At 36.4% G+C, this 19,503-nt stretch overlaps 2 protein-coding genes across 16 annotated transcripts in view; one reads left to right on the top strand and one right to left on the bottom strand.

The window, feature by feature from the left end:
- The window catches only part of KBTBD12 (kelch repeat and BTB domain containing 12), an 81,101-nt gene that overhangs the window by 1,568 nt on the left and 60,030 nt on the right, over positions 1 to 19,503 (top strand). For 10 of the 14 annotated variants that reach the window (XM_073231138.1, XM_073231129.1, XM_073231126.1 and 7 more), the window contains exons 2-4: positions 6,080 to 7,306; positions 10,882 to 11,152; positions 13,801 to 13,951. In XM_073231138.1, the coding sequence (XP_073087239.1) occupies positions 6,237 to 7,306; positions 10,882 to 11,152; positions 13,801 to 13,951 (1,492 nt within the window). In that variant the 5' untranslated portion in view covers positions 6,080 to 6,236. Of the gene's footprint in view, positions 1 to 6,033; positions 7,307 to 10,881; positions 11,153 to 13,800; positions 13,952 to 19,503 lie in introns of all 14 variants that reach the window. The other 4 variants (XM_073231132.1, XM_073231127.1, XM_073231131.1 and 1 more) reach the window with 2 other exon arrangements.
- The window catches only part of MGLL (monoglyceride lipase), a 278,840-nt gene that overhangs the window by 210,735 nt on the left and 48,602 nt on the right, over positions 1 to 19,503 (bottom strand). The window lies entirely within an intron of this gene.

The following is a 19,503-nucleotide window of genomic DNA, read 5'->3' as shown; positions in this document are numbered from 1 at the left end:
TGTATCAAACATAAAGGGAAAAAAAAGGTCATGAACTTGTAATTTAGGACCAAGCAAAGCATTCATTTAATTTTACAAACTATTCTATAACTCTAATGTGCCAGGCATCATGGCAGGCAGATGAGTAAGAATACAGAAATGATTCAGACATGAGTCCCCACCCTCAATCTGCTCACCCATGAAAGGGGAGGCAGGCCTGTGCATGAATCAGTTGCTGTTACAACTTCGCAACATCTATAGTCAAGGTACAAGCAAGGACAAGCTGCTCTTTCAGGTGGAAAGGGAAGGATATTGCAGACAGAGAAAACAATATGTGTAAAGGTAACTCATGCACTAGAATTTAAGTGGGTCATCATTACTAAATGACTGAAAAATACAAGGGAGGAAAGTCAGAAAACAAAGTAGCAAAGGTTGAGAGATGCTGGATTGTGAAGTGCCTAGAAGGACCTAAATGAGGGGTAGTGTTGGTGAAATAGGCTCAGGATAATTTATTTAAATGTGGGGTAGTGATTCCTGTAGTGGCATGATAGTCACCAACTTACAGAGGGTTTTGTTTAAAACACTGAAACAGGACATACTTCATTTTCTGGTATTGTGTTTGCATTCCTTGACTTGTCAACGAAGTCTGTTGGAGGGAGTTTTAGATGCTGGAATTTAGGTCCCTGTCCAAGTCATCTCTCGGGTCTTCAATTTTTTCACTGAGGCTTTGCTGTTGACTAATTCTATCATTTCATATGATAACCTACCTTCTATGGGGAGCGGGGGGGAAATGCACACGTATTCGGGAATCCAGTAACTATTTTTCCCACCTGAGCAGGAGTAGGGAGAAACTGTTTCTGCCTTTCCCCCAAAGCAGTTCTTATTCAGACTGGATAAGTAGGTGGTAAGCTTTTATATTTTCCAATCACGTATAAGTTGGGTTGCATATACTCTGATGAGTTAAAAGAAAATTCATTATGTACCTATGTATCCTCTCTGTCTGTCTGTCTGTCTCTCTCTCTCTCCACAAAAAACAGACATGGCTTACTTACAATATGGGTTAGGTTTGCAAAAGCTGTAAGTTAATGTTACTACAACTTTTTATTTTCCAACTTAGTTTATGCAATATTTAAGACATGTAAAAAGGCATAAAAAATAAAGTATGTATTGAGTAACTGCCATATAGCTGTGAAGTTGAACATTAATTATGCAGTTGAAAGTCCTCGTTACTCCCCTACAATTGCATCCGCCTCCTCCCACACCTCCACTGGTAACCACCACTATCTGAATTGGATGTTTATAATTACCTTCCATTTCGTTGTATTACACTACAGTTATATTATCCTTAAAGAATATATGATACTCTTAACTTTTTATTTTGATATAATTTCAAACTTCAAAAAAGCTCTAAAACTAGTACAAAGAACTCCCATGTATCCTTTACCAGATATAGCAATTATTTATATTTACTTTGTCAAAATATATCATCTATATTTACTCTATTAAAATATATGCTATTAGAATAAGAATATACCATTGTTTTGCATGTTTCAACCATGATATCAATGGGAGGCTGCATCTTTTCTTGTACAGTCATTTTCACACACTATCATTTTTGTTAAATTCATCCTTGTTGATACATGTAGCTCTAGTTCATTCTTTTTTCATGCTGTGCAATATTCTCTTGAGTGAATAGCCTACAGTGTCTGTTCTCTCTTGTTAATGGGTATTTAGCTTATTTCCAAATTTTTGCTATTGCAAACAGTACTGCTACGAATTTAGTTTTAGCTTTGGCAAAACATGGAGGCATGGTCATGTGTCAAATACTATTTAGAAAAAGTAGAAACTTTAAAGATAATGTAAAGATTATAAAAGCAAACACTGTAAAAGCAAAACATTGGCAGTTTAAGAAAATTAACATTTTTATGCCACATTAAAATCTGTAGCAGTCTATTTCTCAAAGCTAAATTTACTGGATATGGGAATAACTGCATTTTAGATTTGCAGAGTAATTAGGCTTTATTCTTGTGATTTATGTTTATCTTTGCCACTCATTTTTTTCTCCATTATTATGGGGTACTATTAATATGAATGCACCAGTTCAGTCTTTTAAAAATTGGAGCAGAGAATAACTTCCCATTCATATCATTGAGAACATTTATATAATTTTGTTTTGCTGATGAAAGGAGAATGCCCTCTATGCCCTCATTACAAGAAGAAATTGCTGTCAGCTCTCTTTTATTTAAGAGCTGTGTCTGTGCCCACAAGCAGTTTGTGTATGGACCCAAACATTGTTATTATTTGAAGATTATTTGTACAGGTATATCCTGCTTACAGCTTTAGCAAGCAACTCTTACCAAGCAAATTATATATTGCATGTGATGCCTCATTTAATTCTCTTAATTATCCTTAAATAATTCTTAAAACTAATCTCAGGTCAGAAAGCTGAAAGAGGCTAAGAGATTTGCTCATGTTGGATAGTAGAGAAACGATTCAAACCCAGGCCTCAGTAAGCCTAGCCAAAGCCTATGTCTCTAACCTCTGAGCTACATGATGCAACACTAGTGTAAACAAACAATTTCCATTTACTGAGCACTTGTGTGTCAAGTACTGATCCAAGTACTTTATTTATATGCACTATCCCCATTTTACAGATGAGGAAACCAAGGTTTAAAAAAGTTAAATAATTTTAGGGTCACAGCAAGTAGGTGGCTAAACTGAGACTCAAACCCAGGACTATCTCATTTGAAAACCCCCACCTGCAGGGACACTGTCTTCTATGCACCTTATATGTATAAGAAGAAATGCTGAAAACGGTTGAACTAGGGTGGCTGATTTAACTGCCCAGGCCGTTTTCAGGATTTCCATCAGTAGATTCAGTCGGTCTGTAAATCCATAGCAATTAGAGTAGCTTTCAGGAGTTGTATAAAAGGCAGTTGGAAGGAAGCGATACTTAACAAATGCATACACCAACCTAAAAAACTCTTAAAATGTTTCTCAGAATGCTTGAAACAGCTATTTCTTTTTCAAAAGTATTTGTGGTGGTGTTGGAGCAGAGAAGCTGCATCTGAATTAAGTATTTGTTTAAGAAATTGATTTGTATTTGGGAATCTTGGGGGCAACCACATGATTTTTTAAAAATATGCTCATTCTCAAAACTCTTTGCCTGCATTTAAGCACAGAAGCAGAGCACAGGCACCCAGGCAGGATATCATCCTATTCACAATCTAGGAAATGGATTTATTTCTAACAGTAGAGCAGGAGGCTTTGACCTGCTGCCTGTTTTTGTATAGCCCATGAGCTAAGAATGAATTTTATAATTTTAAGTGGCTTTTAAAGTCAAAGAAAGAAAAATAATTCATGACATATGAAATCCAAGTTTCAGTATCCATAAAACATCTCATTGGCACACAGCCGGCTTCTTTGTGTATGTGTTGCCTGCGGCTGCTTTTGTATTACATCAGTGGAGCAGGGTTGTTAAAACAGACCCCCTGTGGCCTACAGAGTGTGAAGTACTTACTCTCTGGCCCTAGTCTGCTGACACACTAGATGGAGGGGTTGAGTGCAGATGGTGTCTGATGGAACTGGGCTCAAGATTCAGTTCCTGCTCCTGTCAAACGCTGTGACCACTGAATGAAGAAAGGGCAACCAAGAGGGTGACTTAGTGATCATTGCCCTTCTATCAAGGAGAAATGAATATAAGTAGAGGTTTCAAAGGCTCTTTTACTTGACCATGTAATAATAGAAAATATGGGAATATAACAAAGGTGGAATTTTACAAACTATATCATTGCCATTAGCCTAGACAACCTGTTCTCCATATTTTTGCCTTTGCCACTTATACTAGTAAAGACTCCTAAGTGCCCATAACAGCAATCCCAATTCAAACTAGCTTAAACAATAAAGGGAAAGGGTTGCCTCTCAAAACTGAAACATGGCTATAAGATGTGTTTCAGACTCCATAGTCTGGATTCTCTTCCTTCCCCATTCGGGTTTTATCCTCATGCCGGCTTATGGGGACATGGCTGCAGCAGTTGCAGACCCCTCTCATCTATGCAGCACATGCACGCCCACAACCATTGAACCAGAGACCTGTGTTTCACTCTGCTTTTGCCAGTCTCGTGTCTCATACCTGTCCCTGAATCAGACACAGTGGTGCGGGGGCTGGGAATCAGCACCACCCCATTTGCTCCAAGGGAGGTTAGGTGGGATACTGGGGGAACCCAACGTTGTCCACAACAAAGTTGTCTGTAAGATACTACCTATAACGTGTGTATAAAGAAGACAAGCAGCTCATTATTCCATTTTAACCTCTCTCTGAAACTAATGCCACCTGGGTTTTTATTTAAATAGCCTATGTGAAAAAGTTAAACAAAGGTGATTTGGTTCCTGCCTTAGAGAGAAATCCTAGGGTTGTGGTCATAACGTTCGGGTCCCTAGCATCTCATTTTTTCCTAGCAACATTAAGATCAATGCTGTAGGAACTGATGCATCTGAACTATCTGGAAAGTGCACTTGGCCTTGTAGCTTTTAAGTATTGGTATCCTTTGAGCAATTCTGGTATATCAGTACAAATGAAATAGTAAAATTTTTAAAAATATTTTCTTAGATGAAAGCTTTTATGCTTTTCAGCTCAGAGTAACAGCTATCATCTATATAGTTGATATGATGTATTTATATATAAAGAAGCCTGCATAGTATGATTTGGACTAGTCATGATGTGTTGTAGGAGAGTTCAGAAATATAATGACCTCTTAATTACACATAATTGGATTCTCTTTGTAAAAATCTAAAACAAAGCAAAAAGCCAAGGTTCACTTTCAACCTGCAAGCCCTTGCAAAGAAAGTCTTAACCATTTTATGAAATAAAATTGAACCATTAATGCCAGAAAAGCTGGCAAGAAGTGTTTCATTCCTATTTCAAGTATGCAGATTCCAAGATTGGCTATTTGTTAAAATTCCACATACTTCAGCACAGTGATTTTTAGGTTTTATTGTTGCCATTTTATAATTAGACATTCTTGTCATGCCTAACACTTGTTTCCCAAAATGAACTTTAATTCAACACTGAAAATGGCCCCATGTCTCTTTGAGAAACATGAGATTTCTAATCCTTTACAGGATTACAGAAATTTAGAAAATTTATAAACTGCAATGGACAAATTTTGCTTTCACGTTATTGAAATTATCAGCTTCCTTCTGTTCTTAACTCCCACTACTGACCTTTCTATCATCAATGTTTATTCTTACTACATGCACCTTGCAGCCAAGTAAGAACTAGAAAGGGTAACAGACTTGAGATCTCCTTATATTAGGGTTTCTGACTCTACAAATGTCCTTCTTTAAATCAAAACAGTTAATTAACTTCCTTGAAACATCCTGTTTCACTTCCCCTGAGGAAAGTGAAAATGAGACAGCTAGCTTAAAGAGACTTAATTAGACGAGTGCTTTTTAAAAGCTAGAAGTGATTCGGTCTTTGAGCGTACAGAGAGGGTAGAAAAACAGGATGGCTTTTGTGCATTTTCTGAGTTAGGATGATTTAGTTGTCAGTGTCAAGTAGAGTGAATTCTCAGATCAGCGGAATTTTATTGTGCTTTCCAAATAATGTTTTGAATTATTTGCTGCATAGCAAAGTTTGAGCAGAATTTCAGTGAACTTTCCAGCCATCCTACTCCCCATGATGATTTTGTGCATTGGCCGTTATAACGTTTGAGGGCATTTTTGGCGATCTGTACATAACCTTTTCAGCAATGCTGTTTCCTCAGAGAGAGAGTGCTACCTAATGCCCCTATGCCCTCTGCCAGTATTTGGTGACCAGAAATGGAATTAAAAATGTGTCCATCTTATCACATTCAACTTGAGGGAGGACTTCCCAGCCTTCTAGAAAAATCTCTGTTGCTGATTAGGAAAGTATTGTTAGTTCATAGTTTACATATATAGAATCATGACATTGTCTTTAGATACAAGTAGTTGTCTACTTGTAGTTACTACTCTGGAATGAATCATTTATTTACAAATACTTCTTAGTACTAATGCTGTATATTTAAACTACAGATAATTTTTTCCTTAGAAGAAAACAGCTTCTTTTCCTTCCCTACAGATAATTTTTTCCTTAGAAGAAAACAGCTTCTTTTCCTTCCCTCAGGAATGTTACACGACATCTCTGTTGTTTTGTGAGAAATTAGACATGCAAACAGCCCCTCAAGAATCAAACTAAATTTAAAGAAGACTTACTTAGAAACATTGGAGGGTGTATCATGGCGTACAAGACCGAGGGAAAAGAAAAATGCCAGCATAGCTTGAATTTACTGAATAAAGTTAAGAACATGAAAGAATTAGGAGAAATGATTGATGTGGTACTCATAGCGGAAGGGGAGAGATTTCCTTGCCACAGACTGATCCTCGCCACGTTTAGTCCTTATTTCAAAGCCATGTTCACCTGTGGACTCCTTGAATGTACTCAGAGGGAAGTCATACTGTATGACATGACAGCAGAAAGCATATCAGTGATATTAAATTACATGTACAACGCGGCTTTGGACATCAATAATGCCAATGTACAGACCGTAGCTATGGCTGCCTATTTTATGCAGATGGAAGAAATCTTCGGTGTGTGTCAAAAATACATGATGGACCATATGGATGCTTCGAACTGTGTAGGTATCTATTATTTTGCAAAGCAGATTGGAGCTGAAGATTTATCTGACCACTCAAAGAAATACTTGTATCAACACTTTGCTGAGGTGAGCTTACATGAAGAAATCCTGGAAATTGAATTGTACCAATTTCTGACGCTTATTAAATCGGATGACCTTAACATATCCAGAGAGGAGAGCATTCTGGACTTAGTTCTGAGATGGGTAAATCATAACCCAGTACTGCGCACCGAGCATCTTGTTGAGCTTTTGAAGCAAGTCAGATTGGAACTTGTAAATCCTTCCTTTTTAAGACAAGCCCTGAAAAGGAACACAATGCTTCTGTGTGATGCGGACTGCATCGACATAATTCAAAATGCATTCAAAGCCCTCAAGACCCCCCAGCCACACTCCCCAAATCTTCGTTACGGCATGGAGACTACTAGCCTTTTGCTCTGCATTGGCAACAATTCGTCAGGAATCAGGTCAAGGCACAGGAACTATGGGGATGCCAGTTTTTGTTACGACCCCACGTCACAGAAGACCTATTTCATCTCGTCTCCCAAGTATGGAGAGGGTTTAGGAACCGTGTGTACTGGTGTTGTCATGGAGAACAATGCTATAATTGTAGCTGGAGAAGCAAGTGCCTCCAAACTCTCTAGACAAAAGAACAAGAATGTTGAAATCTATAGGTTTGTATCTAGCAATGTATTGGTAAATGGGTTTTAATTATCTTGCATTGACATTAGCAGTCATAGAAGAAAGTGGTCAAAGAGTGGTCACATCTTAACTTGCATGTAATCAGAATTAACCTGTAATGACATACTTTTCATATATGTAAAATTCCTAATGAAATACTTTGAAAATTCTTTTTCTCTCCTTTTAATTGTTAAGAACATATAGTTGAATTTACATAAGCTAAGTGCACATATGATCCCACTGTATATTTACACCCTTAGCTTTCATTATTTATCCATATGATAGGGTGTAATTGCTTTGTTTTTGAAACACTTGATACAGTTTTTAACAACACAAGTCTACTAATACTGACTCCCCTCAACTGAATTTTTTTAGTTTTTATTCAGAGTAATAAGTAACTTTTTTTCTTATCTAAAAATTGCTAATTACTTGTCAGCTTTCATTCAGTATCCTTCATTTGTGGATCTTTCCTAAACCTCTAATAGTGTAAAATGTTGTCACCTAAAAGTGCTTCAATCCTAGAATTGCAAGAGGAACAGGAGTGTCTGCTAAGAAGTAGCATAGCATCTGGGTCTTGTATGTGAGGATGCATACATTCCTTTACTGTTTATTCAGCAAGAATTCAGTGAGTATTCAGCTCTTAAATCTAACTGGATAAGGAAGAAATATGCACACGGAATAAATACTAGATAGTGAAGCTGTCCTTCAGTGACCTTCCTCTCTCAGTTCCCTCTTAGCAGGGTTTATGCACACTTTGCACACAGAAAGTAATTCTTGACATTGAAGTTGGAACAAAGAAAGAATTAAGAGGTCTATTATTCTTCTGTCATCTCTTGGCATTCCATTGTGTGTTTCAAGCTATGGGCCTGTCCCCTTTTCACATTCGCACTTGGAAGGCATGTCTCATCTCCCCGGGTCATATAGAGGAGAGGATGCAGAGCCCTGGATGAGTGACCCAGCCCTGTGCCTGTGGTGGCAGAGCATGTCAGTGAGCAGCCCAAGCAGCCTTCCTCAGAGTGATCAGGGATTACAGAGCACAGAGCCAGAGCAGAGATGCTTACAGGAAGGAGTTTGGGCTTTCTTGGCATGGCTGTCATAGGTCCGTGCCATGTGCTTTATACTTGCTTTTGGCCAGGTGCCCTTCTGTCCTCCTTAGAGCCTCTTGTACAAGTACCTCAGGTCCTTAAATAGCGTTTTTCTTCCTTATCAAAACAGTCCACAATTCTGCCGTCAGATCTATTTTTAATACATGTCTAACCCTGTCAGTGTACCTTTCTATTTTGGTCCTCAAACATCTTTCCTCTTAATTTTTTTTAAAGCCTTCTTCCCTTTCTTCTGGTGTATGTGTAAATATATACCCCATGTTTTGCTTCTCACTCATCCCAAACTCAGCAGGTTCATCACCCACCAGCTCTTCTGCCTTAGTCAGAATTAGGGTACAAGTATCAGTTGCCCTCCTCATTTCCTCCAGCGATGAAGTTGTCAGCAAGGCAAGTCACACAATTACCAGAAGCATTGCTTTGGCCTCAAGTGGGACTTCCAGCAGATGTCTGGATAGTTCAAATCTTACAGCACTACTAAAGGTCACTTCGTGCCTATTTTGTGATCTGTGTAAGAAATTATCACCTTGTGGTACATTCCTACCCTACCCTCTTCTGTTTCTTAGCTCTTTCCTCTTTGCCTAGTGCTTTTCAATTTTCCTCTACCTACAGTTCATAGAGTTACGTGCATATATATTTCTTCTTGACTTAAAATAAAGCAGACTAGTAGGTCTCTATAAATAAAGACTCTAGTAGGTCATTTCTTTAAAAAAAAAGATAGGCCTTTCCATCTCGTTTCATTCTCTCTCATACTTTGTGTACAAACAGCTGAGGATGTAAGTGTCGTCTTGAAGCTGTCAACCTCTGCAAACATCGAATGCTTTTGTCACCATTATTTTCTTTTTTATGTCATATCCATTTTTCTTAATAAAGAGTTTCATAGTTTTATCTGGGCATTATCAGTCCCCATGTTCAGTTCAAAATGTTAAACGAAAATCAGATTTGGCAAGTTGCCCAGCAAACATGTACTTCCCAGCCTTTCTGAGATGTATTTCATTCTTGGCCTATTTTCTTAAGCCATGTCTCAGAAACTCAAAACCCATTTTTAGTTGTATTTATATATCCATCCATTGGCTTTACTTCGGTATCCCCCACCTATAGTTACCTAATCCTCCTTTTTCTTTCAAATGTAAATTAAAAGTAGTAGTGAAAATATCATCTGTGATTCTCAGGACTTCAGTTTCATTCCCAGAATCACAAGGAGGTGCTTTCACGAGGTTTGTTACATTTCCACATTCTGTTTGTGACAAGCCAGGCATGCCCTCTAGGAAAAGAGCATGATCTTCCAGCCTCCCTGGCAAGCCTGTAGTATAAAGTTATCCCTGGGGAAGAATGTAAGAGTTGGCCTAGAACAACTGAGAAAAACCTCCTCTTACATGATTAGTTGTTGAATGTTTGATATAATAAGTAGTCCATATTTAAAAACTGTACTCTGTACAGAACACAATCATAATTTCTTTGTTTGTTTCCAAACATAACTTTTTTTTTCTTATTTTCCATATTTTCCTGGTTTTTGTTTGTTTTCGTTTTGAATTTCAGTTATTCTTTCTGGGTTTTCTAGAACAGATATAACTTCGCATATCTTATCCCATTATCCCCATAAGTATTTTGTCCTTCTCAGACTATGTGTCCCAAATCAATGAATGACTGGAGAAAATAGACTTACCGTTATCAAGAGGCAAAAGAATAGCCACAGTATACTTGGTGATTATATAATCACACACACACACACACACACACACACACACACACACACACACACACAGTTAATGTGTTAAACTCTAGGAGGTATTGAGAGACAGTATATCCCAGTTTCCACCTCCCAAGACCCTTCTTAGACCAACATAATTATTCATGGAAGAAATTACTGAAGTTACCACACCTGAAGGATTAAGATAGCTGTTAAATGCCCAGCAAACACCTACCTCCAGGTGCCTTTTTATACACCTTGACTCTGTTCTAAGCCAAAAGAACTGCAAGGACAATCCTTAAAATTCTACATACCCTACACCATCCCATTAGAAATCTCTGAATCTACTGTTCAAGATTCTGTGCTCTAAAGCTGATTAATGTATTAAATGGGACTTTTTGTCCACACAGTAAGACATTTTTCTACCTTTGTTTTTATTTTCTCTTAAGGTAAAATTACCAGTGCTTTGCTGAAAGGTCCCTGTTCTTGATTTTCTTCCCCAGATTTAGGAAATGAAGGCTAGTCCTGCATAATCTAGACTTCTTCAATATATTATTTTTTTATATTGGGTGGTTAGTTGTTTCTATGAAGATATTTTGTTCATCAGTCTTCTTAAAAAAAAAAAAGAGGTGCAAACCTGTATCCCTATCTTAATGATTTTTCCTCTCCAATTAGAAGAACCAAGTTTGGTTGATTTTAGTTGGAAAAGAAGAGTGTTACTTGGGTAAATTGTTTTCATGTTAACACTAATCCTGGTTCTCTCTCTGTTAATTCACAGGTATCACGATAGAGGAAACCAGTTTTGGGAAAAGTTATGCACAACTGAATTTCGAGAGCTCTATGCTTTGGGCAGTGTCCATAATGACCTCTATGTTATAGGGGGACAGATGAAAATTAAGCACCAGTATCTTATTACAAACTGTGTTGATAAGTACTCTGTAGACCGGGACAACTGGAAAAGGGTGTCTCCCCTTCCACTACAGTTGGCGTGTCATGCTGTGGTAACAGTCAATAGTAAACTCTATGTGATGGGAGGCTGGACCCCGCAGGTTAAGAAATTTCTTGTGTACCTACTTGGCATGGCTATGCTGAGTCTGGCTGCTGTGTTTAAAAATGTAGTTGTTCAGAGGTGAGGCTCAGAACCTCACCCCCCCCTGCTTTGAGAGAAATCTTCTGCATCCGTGGATGTCTTGCTGCCCTTGTCTAGCCTGGATTAATACTTAGTCCATAGGCACACACCTGATCATCTGATCATCTACATTTGCCCTCTTACAGCACTAAACTATGTTTTCTACCTTTATCTTGCATCTACCTACCACTTCAGCATTTTATTAAAAATAATAATAATAATAATAATAGGAGAAATGTGGGATCAACATATAAATCAAGTACAAAAATCAAACGAATATTCGTATTTGACCTGATTGTTTATAGGTCATAATGCATGATCAAAACCGAAAGTTTCTGTGATGAATGCCCTTGTACTGTTCACCATGTAAGAATTTATTCACTATGTAAGAATTCGTTCACCATGTAAGAACTTGTTCATTATGCTTCAGAAGATTGGAGACTGACGAGAATTAGGCTTGAGATGGATTAATGATTGTACATTGAGTGTTGACCCCCCTATACTGAATTTTATTGTTGTTAACAACCATTTGATCAATAAATATGAGAGATGCCCTCTCAAAAAAAAAAAAAAGTCAAAAAAAAAATGTAGTTGTTGAACACTGCAAGAGTATGGCCCAAGTTTTGGTGAAATGCCTTTCATTTTATAGAATATTAAACTTAAGATCTTCAAATGTTGCCATTTGGGAGGATGAATTTTAAAGCATGTTATTCATAGAAATGACTTCATTCAGCATTCTCGCTGTATTCTTTCTAATCCTTCCCATCCTTGCTAATGATGAGAGGTGCTCATGCTGAGGAACTATCTGGAGGGAGCATCTAAGTGGGAGGCAGAGGCTGGATCCTCGTCCACTTCTGTCTGCTTAAAAGCTGTATGGCCTGAGTGAGGCAAGTAGCTCTTTGGTCCTTTCCGTATTTGAAACTCAACAGTACTCATTCTGTGATAGCACAATCATTTCCACAGTAAACCCTTTACATCTTCTGCTGGGCATGAGCAGATAGAGCACCAGAGTACTGTTTATATTGAAGCCCGGCAAGGGGTGGCACAGCAAAACTGAGAAGTCACTGGAGCGTGACCACGGCGACCTTTTCTTCCCCTGGGTGTCCCTCCCGGGGCCTCAGATCTCCCAGGGGAGTATCACTCCAGCGGCCTCCTGCCCTGGCCATCCAGTTTTTCCAATAAAAAATAATCTTACTAGTTCATCGTCCAAGCCCCATAACAAGGAAATTTATTTTTGCTGCTTTCATTTCTTGTTTCTCCAGATATGCTTCATGATAAAACAGATGCTTCTCACATTCATTGCCTAAGCTTGGATTTTGCCATTTATAGCATGTCATACCTGTTTTTAAAACATAAACTTCACATTTAATACATCTTTAGATTTGTGCAGTGTAGCAAAAGGTCATACAGAATCACAACTAGTGGCTGAAACTTGACAAATTATTTGTAAGTAAGCTTTTTCAGAACTAGCCATTACATATCAATTTTTGCATGCATGAGCTCCAAAGGCAACTTAGAAGCCTTTCTTTGCTTTTCTTTCACTAAAATAGAGATTAAATACTTAAATTGGAAGGAGAATTAAAAGAATAATGTTGGTATTAATTTATAATATCTTTAAACAGATGACTTGTCGATATTTATTGCCTAACAAAAGCTTTTGCTAGCCTATTCCTAATACAACATATTAAATCGCAAGATAACACGGGGTTGTGATTGCACATGATGATCATAACTCCTGATATAAAGTAGTTAACTAAAATTAATTGCATACAACTTTCATAGATAAGGCAATTATTTAGGTGTTGAACACCTACATCTGCAACAAAAGACACTTAAGCATCCTTAACATGAAGTCTAAAAATTCCTGACACATTGTAGATAAAGATCATCTCTTCACCTGAAGTTTATGAGTAGGAAAAGCCACATACATCCATGTAAGAGTACACTGTCATTCAATTTGTACTGTCTCTAGTCACTAAAGTATGTATAGGTAAAATACATGAAATAACTAAGTAATTTATATTAATCCATACTCTTTGAAAATCTAATCAGACCATTCCTATATTATCAGTGAAAATTATGGTATAAAAATACTCTTACTACTAAAACACTAAAATGTTTCTGTAATTTTGTTCCATTTGGATTAGAAAACATTATAATGAAAAATGCCTTATAAATTACTAAAATTAGCTTCTCATATTATTATTAAAATCTACCACTACAATGTTTGGTAAAATAAAATTGCACTTCACATACTGTTCAAGAAAGCTTGGTTTCATTTTTAAGGCTTTGCAGCTGCTTCATTTTTTAAAACATGCTATATTGTCTCATTGCTTGGATCCCAGATTGTTTGCTATAACCCAACGCTTAGCCCCTTTATTGCAGCATACAAATTCCTCTGATGTTGACAGTGTACTTATAACCCCAAGTCACAATATGTGGTCTGTTTGAGCCACTACAGTTAACCTCTATTTATCTCTTTGCTGTCCGCTTTGATTAATTGCATTCATGGATTCACAAAAGATCTTAAATGGTATGTTGTTATACTGGCTGTCATATTTCATACAGATGGATCTTCCTGATGAAGAACCTGACCGATTAAGCAGCAAACTGTTGCAGTATGACCCCAGCCAAGATCAATGGACGGAGCGGGCACCCATGAAGTACTCCAAGTACCGATTCAGTACAGCTGTCCTCAACAGTGAGATTTATGTTTTGGGTAAGAAGCAGATTGCCAAAAAGAATATAACCTCTTATTTTTCTCAGCAGTTTGCCTCAGTAAAAATGAAATATTCTTCCTTCCTCTTGCATCCCAGTCAAATGTATACATAACCTGCCAAAGATCTTCTTTTGTTTCTTGTTTTCTAGAGCACAGTTAAGATTAAATGAAAGTCCATTGACTTATTGAAAGCAAAATATTTTTATGGAACTCTCACATTTCTTGGAATGCAAGAACAGTCGTGATACATCCATATATACACTACCAAGTAAAATATTTTGAAATGGGAATAAGCCTTGGGCCATCTTTAGTGGGTGAAATGTGAGTTTATGCAACCAACTATGATTATGCTAATTGGAGAGAAAACCGCCATAGGTAGGAAAATGCTGCACATTGTGCCAGGCCTCTTCATTTTGCCTCACCCACCAAATCTCTGTAGCGGTGTTATCAAGAAATTTTTATTTGAATGCTATTTGGATTTTTTTTGGTTGAATATGTGTGGCCTTGCATTAGCTCTTAGGGATTGGGGAAAGTTCATTTCCACTAAGGTGGGCGAAAGCAATTCTAGAACATTCCCTATATTTCCCCTATCCTCCTCCACTCCTTGTTTTTTCCTCTTTGTGAAATTCTTTGCTCTTCTAAGCACATTCCATCTCCCTAACTCCATCCTCTATACCTTCCCTCCCTCGCCCACATAACTGTGGGAAAAAATGAGACTGAGAAAAGGAGGCTGTCTGGACTGATAATAGGTAATATGAGAAGTATACCAATATTCTTTATTGCATCCCATCCACAGTGATGGCTAACTGGCAAAAACATGAAATATGGGCTAAAAGCATACCAAGCATTTGAAGAGTTAGTTGTTGTTTTTTTTTTGCTAAAGGGCAGCCATCGTCTCTTGGCTGCCTGCACAGCATGAAGCAGAATAATTAATGCACTCAGATATTAATAGTTTCAGGACTTTAAGCAAGAACATTATGCAACATAATTTATGACTCCCTCAGTTATGAGACTAGCTTGTAATGATAATTATGTTTCTCCTCGGGATATATATTGGTTACTTTGCTATTACCACATGCTGTGTCCAGGCCCAGAGAGACCACATCTAACCTAGGATAGACTGCTGAGGATAGACATAGACTCAAGGGAGTGGAGGGCCCAGCTTCTAATTATATCAGAATTGGAGGTACTCAAAAGTAGCATAAAAGTGATGTATCAGTTGAACAAAAATGAGATTTCCTCTCAATGTGGGGCCACAACTAGGCTAAATGTAGAATAAAAATGATGTCTTTTTGGTAAATTACATGGGGAAAACCACCATAGAGACACCCTTACACTTAATGGCCTGAATACATGTCCCCAACAGGGCACAAGCGCCTCACACACACCTGGGTGGCTGGATGGCTGAGCACATATACAGAGGAGAGCTAAGAGGGCCAGAAAGAAAGTAAGTCATGGTAGACTTGAAAACTACCTGACCTTTGAATGCATTCCCAACACACCCAGAGACCCACCAGGATAGGGTGGAAGCCTTACTGGTGTTTGAAGACAAGCAACTAGCCATTGACTAGCCACTGAGGTGTGAAGAAGTAAGAGTAGCCCCTTGGCTAAAAATAAAATTGAGAGTTTTAAAAAATGGAACAGAAACAGAGCAAACCACAGAGGAGGCAGGTAAAATTCAAGTGAATTATGTAAAAACATGACAGCAACAACAAAAAGCAGGAAAAAATAACCTCAGGGGGAAAAATCAGAATTAAAACTGCTACAGCATTTTATTTTAAATGTATGGTTACCGACAAAAGCTTACAACACATACAAAGGAAAATAAGTGGGAAAATGTAATCCATGCTCGAGGTGGTAGGGAAGCATTCAGTGAAAGCTGTCTCTGAGTGGGCCCAGATGTTGGATTTAGCAGACATAGCCTTTAAAGTAGCTGTTAAATATATGTTTCAAGAATAAACAAAAACCATTTTTAAGAGTTAGAGGAAAATGTGATGACAGTGACTCCACAGTGACATCAATAAAGAAATAGAAATGAAAAGAACCAAATGGAATTTCAAAAGTTGTAAGTTATAATTGTTAAGAGTAAATTTGAGATTGTCAGAATAAAGAATTGGTGAATGTGAAATAGATCAATAGAACTTCTGTAACTTGAAGAAGAGAGGAGAAAAATTTGAATAAAAGTTAGCAGAGCCTCAGAGACATGGAAGAACAGAAAGCCTACTAACATAGTTACAGGAATCCCAAAAGGAGAGAAAAGGGCAGGAAATTTTTTTCAAATAAATAATGGTCAAAAAGTTCTCAAACTTGAGGGAAAAATATTAACGTACAGATTCGGGAAGCTCATCAAACTTCAATTAAGATAAATTCACAGAAGAAATCCTCAACTTAGTACATCACAAACTATTGAAAGAAAATTCTTAAAAGCAGCAAGGGAAAAAATGACACATCATATAGAGGGGAGCAACACTATGTTCCACGGGTGACTTATCGTCATGAGCAGTGGAGGCAAGAAAGCACTGGAATAATATATTCAAACTGTTGCAAGAAAGAAAACACTCAACCAAGAATGCTTCTATGTCCAGAAAACTATTCTTCAAAAATGAAGGAACAACAAAGACATTCCCAGATAAATAAAGACTGGGATAATTTGTGGCTAACAGAGTTATAAATAGTAAAGAAAGACTAAAATCCTTCAGATTAAAATGAAATACACTACATAGTCATGTAAATCCACAGGAAGAAATGAAAAGCACTGAGAATGATATATATGTAGGTCAATATAATAGACTTTTTATATTTAATAAAAATGTTTCTTTTTTCTCAATTTCTTTAAATGATATAAGAGCATATAAAGCAAAATTTGTGGAACTATATTGTTGGGTTTATTATATATGTAGATATGGTATATATAACAAAATTGGAATGTGGGAGGAAGGAAATATATATAAACATATTGAAACAGAGTTGCTATATTTTTATGAAGTTAAGCCAGTATTAACCTGAAGTAGATTGTGATAAAGTAACATACACATTGTGATTTCTAGAGCAATGACAAAGAAAAATTTTCCAATAGTTTAAAAATCAAAAGAATTAAAATGGTACTTTAAAAAATGTTAAACACAAAACAGTAAAGGAGGAACAGAGGAACAAAAAAGTTATGATACACAGAAGACAAATAACAAGATGGCAGATATAAATCCAACCATATCAAATATTACATTTAATGAGAATGGATGAAACACTTCTATCAAAAGACAGAGATTTCAAACTGAGTAAGAAAATAAGACCAAATACATGCTGTCTGTAAGAGACACACTTTACATTCAAGTACACAAATAGGTTGAAAGTTTTACTATCATTTTATAGAAAAAGACATGCCATGCAAATAGTAACCTTAAGAGAATTGAAGATGCTATATCACTATCAGACAAAATAGAGTTCAAGACAAGAACTGTTACTTCAGATAGAGAAATTTCATAGTAATAAAATGGTCAATATATCAGGAATAATATCAATTATAAATGTATCACACACAATAGACCCCTCAAAAAATGAGGCAAAAAACAGAGAATCACCTTAGAAGATTTCCATCCCACTCTCAATAATTTATAGAACAACTAAACAGCAAATCAACAAAATTATTGAAGACTTGAATAGCACTGTCAACCAACTTTACCTACCTGAGTAAATCTTGTGCCAAGCTCTAAAATAGGTGTCAATAGATTTAAAAAATTGAAGTTATTCAAAGTATATTTTTTGACCATGACAATAAAATTATAAATTGATGACAGAAAAGAATTAGGAAATCCTCAAATATCTGTAAATTAACACATTTCTAAATAACCTTTGGGTCCAAAAAAAAATCACAAAGGAAATAAAGTATTGTAATTGAATGAAAACTATAGATCCATATCCCTCATGACCATAGATTCAAAAAGCATTAAGAAACAGCAAACTGAATCTAGCAATAGAAAAATAATTATTATAAGCCATAAAATATCCTTAGGAAACAATAAGTAAATTGAATCCAAGTGGGTTTTATTGCAGGAATGCAAGGTTGGTTTAATAGCCAAAACTCACTTAATGTAATACACCATATTAGTAAAGGACAGAAACCAAATGCCCACCCCAATTGATGTACTAAAAGCATTTGACAAAATCCAGCCCCCATGCATGATAAAAATTCTCAACAAATTGGGAATAGAAGGGAATTTCCTCAACCTGTAAAATTATCTGTGAGAAAACTTATAGCTAACATGGTAGTGGTGAAAGACAGATCTTTCTTCCAAAGATCAGGAACAAAGGACAGATGCCTCCTCTTGCTACTACTATTCAACAATAAACCAGAGGTTCTAGTCCATGTAGTTATGCAAGAAAAAGACACTAAATGCATACAGTTTGGAAAGGAAGTATTAGAATTCTTTATTCACAGATCATATAATCCTGTGTGTGGAAAATCCTAAGGAAGCTTTAAAAAAGGAAAAAAGATAAAAGAACTAATAATTTTAGCCAAGGTCACAAGGTATAAGATTGGTATACAAAAATCAACTGTATGGTCTATATGCTAGCAATGAACATTTCAAAACTGAAATCGAGAAAATAATTCCATTCCCAAAACATCAAAAAAATAAGATACAAATGAATAAGTTTAACCCCAAAATGTGAGAATCATACACATAAAACTATAAAACAATCCCAAGAAAGCTAAGTATCTAAATAAATGGAGATATGTTCCTTGGTTATATATATGAAGACTCATTGTTGTTAAGATAGCAATTCTCTAAGTCAATCTATAGATTGAATGCAATGCCTATCCGAGCATTTTTTTTTAACTGGAAAGCTGGTCCTATAATTATGTGAAAATACAAGGGACATAGAATACACAAAACAATTTTGTAAAAAGGAAGTTTGAGGAACTTAGCCCATTTTAAAAACCTACTATAAAGCTTCAGTAGTTAAGACATAGGGGTATTCGCCTAAGGATAGGCAGATGTATCAATGTAACAGAAATGAGAGCCTAGTAATACGTTTTTACATTTATACTCAGTTGATCTTTAACAAAGGTATCAAAGCAATTCAGTGGGGAAAGATGAACTTTTCAACAATTGTTCCAAGACAATTAGATATCTCTATATATATTCCAGTGAGCTTAGCCCATTACCTCACACCATAGGCTAAAAAAAAAAGCCTCAGTATGTATCCTAGACCTAAGAAAATATAGGGGAAAAAAATTGTGACTCTGTATTAAGCAAAAGTACTAAAAGCATGATCAATCATAAAAAATATTGAATTAGACTTCATCAAAATTAAACTTTTGCAAAAAAAAAGCAACATCAAGAAAATGAATAATTTTCTTAATATCACAGACTAGAAAAATAGATTTTCAAATCATATACCTAATAAAGGATATGTATACAGAATTAAAATAACTTGTAAATAATTTTTACAACTCAAGAAGACAATCCACAGTTTAAAATGGGTAAAAGATTTGAATAGGCATTTCAAAGGTATATGTCTGGTAAGCACATGAAAACATGATGCTTTCTCAT

This window comes from Manis javanica, chromosome 3 (assembly GCF_040802235.1).
Source record: "Manis javanica isolate MJ-LG chromosome 3, MJ_LKY, whole genome shotgun sequence".
Taxonomy (NCBI): domain Eukaryota; kingdom Metazoa; phylum Chordata; class Mammalia; order Pholidota; family Manidae; genus Manis; species Manis javanica.
Note: the sequence above shows the minus strand (reverse complement) of the source record. Positions and strands in the feature narration are given on the sequence as shown.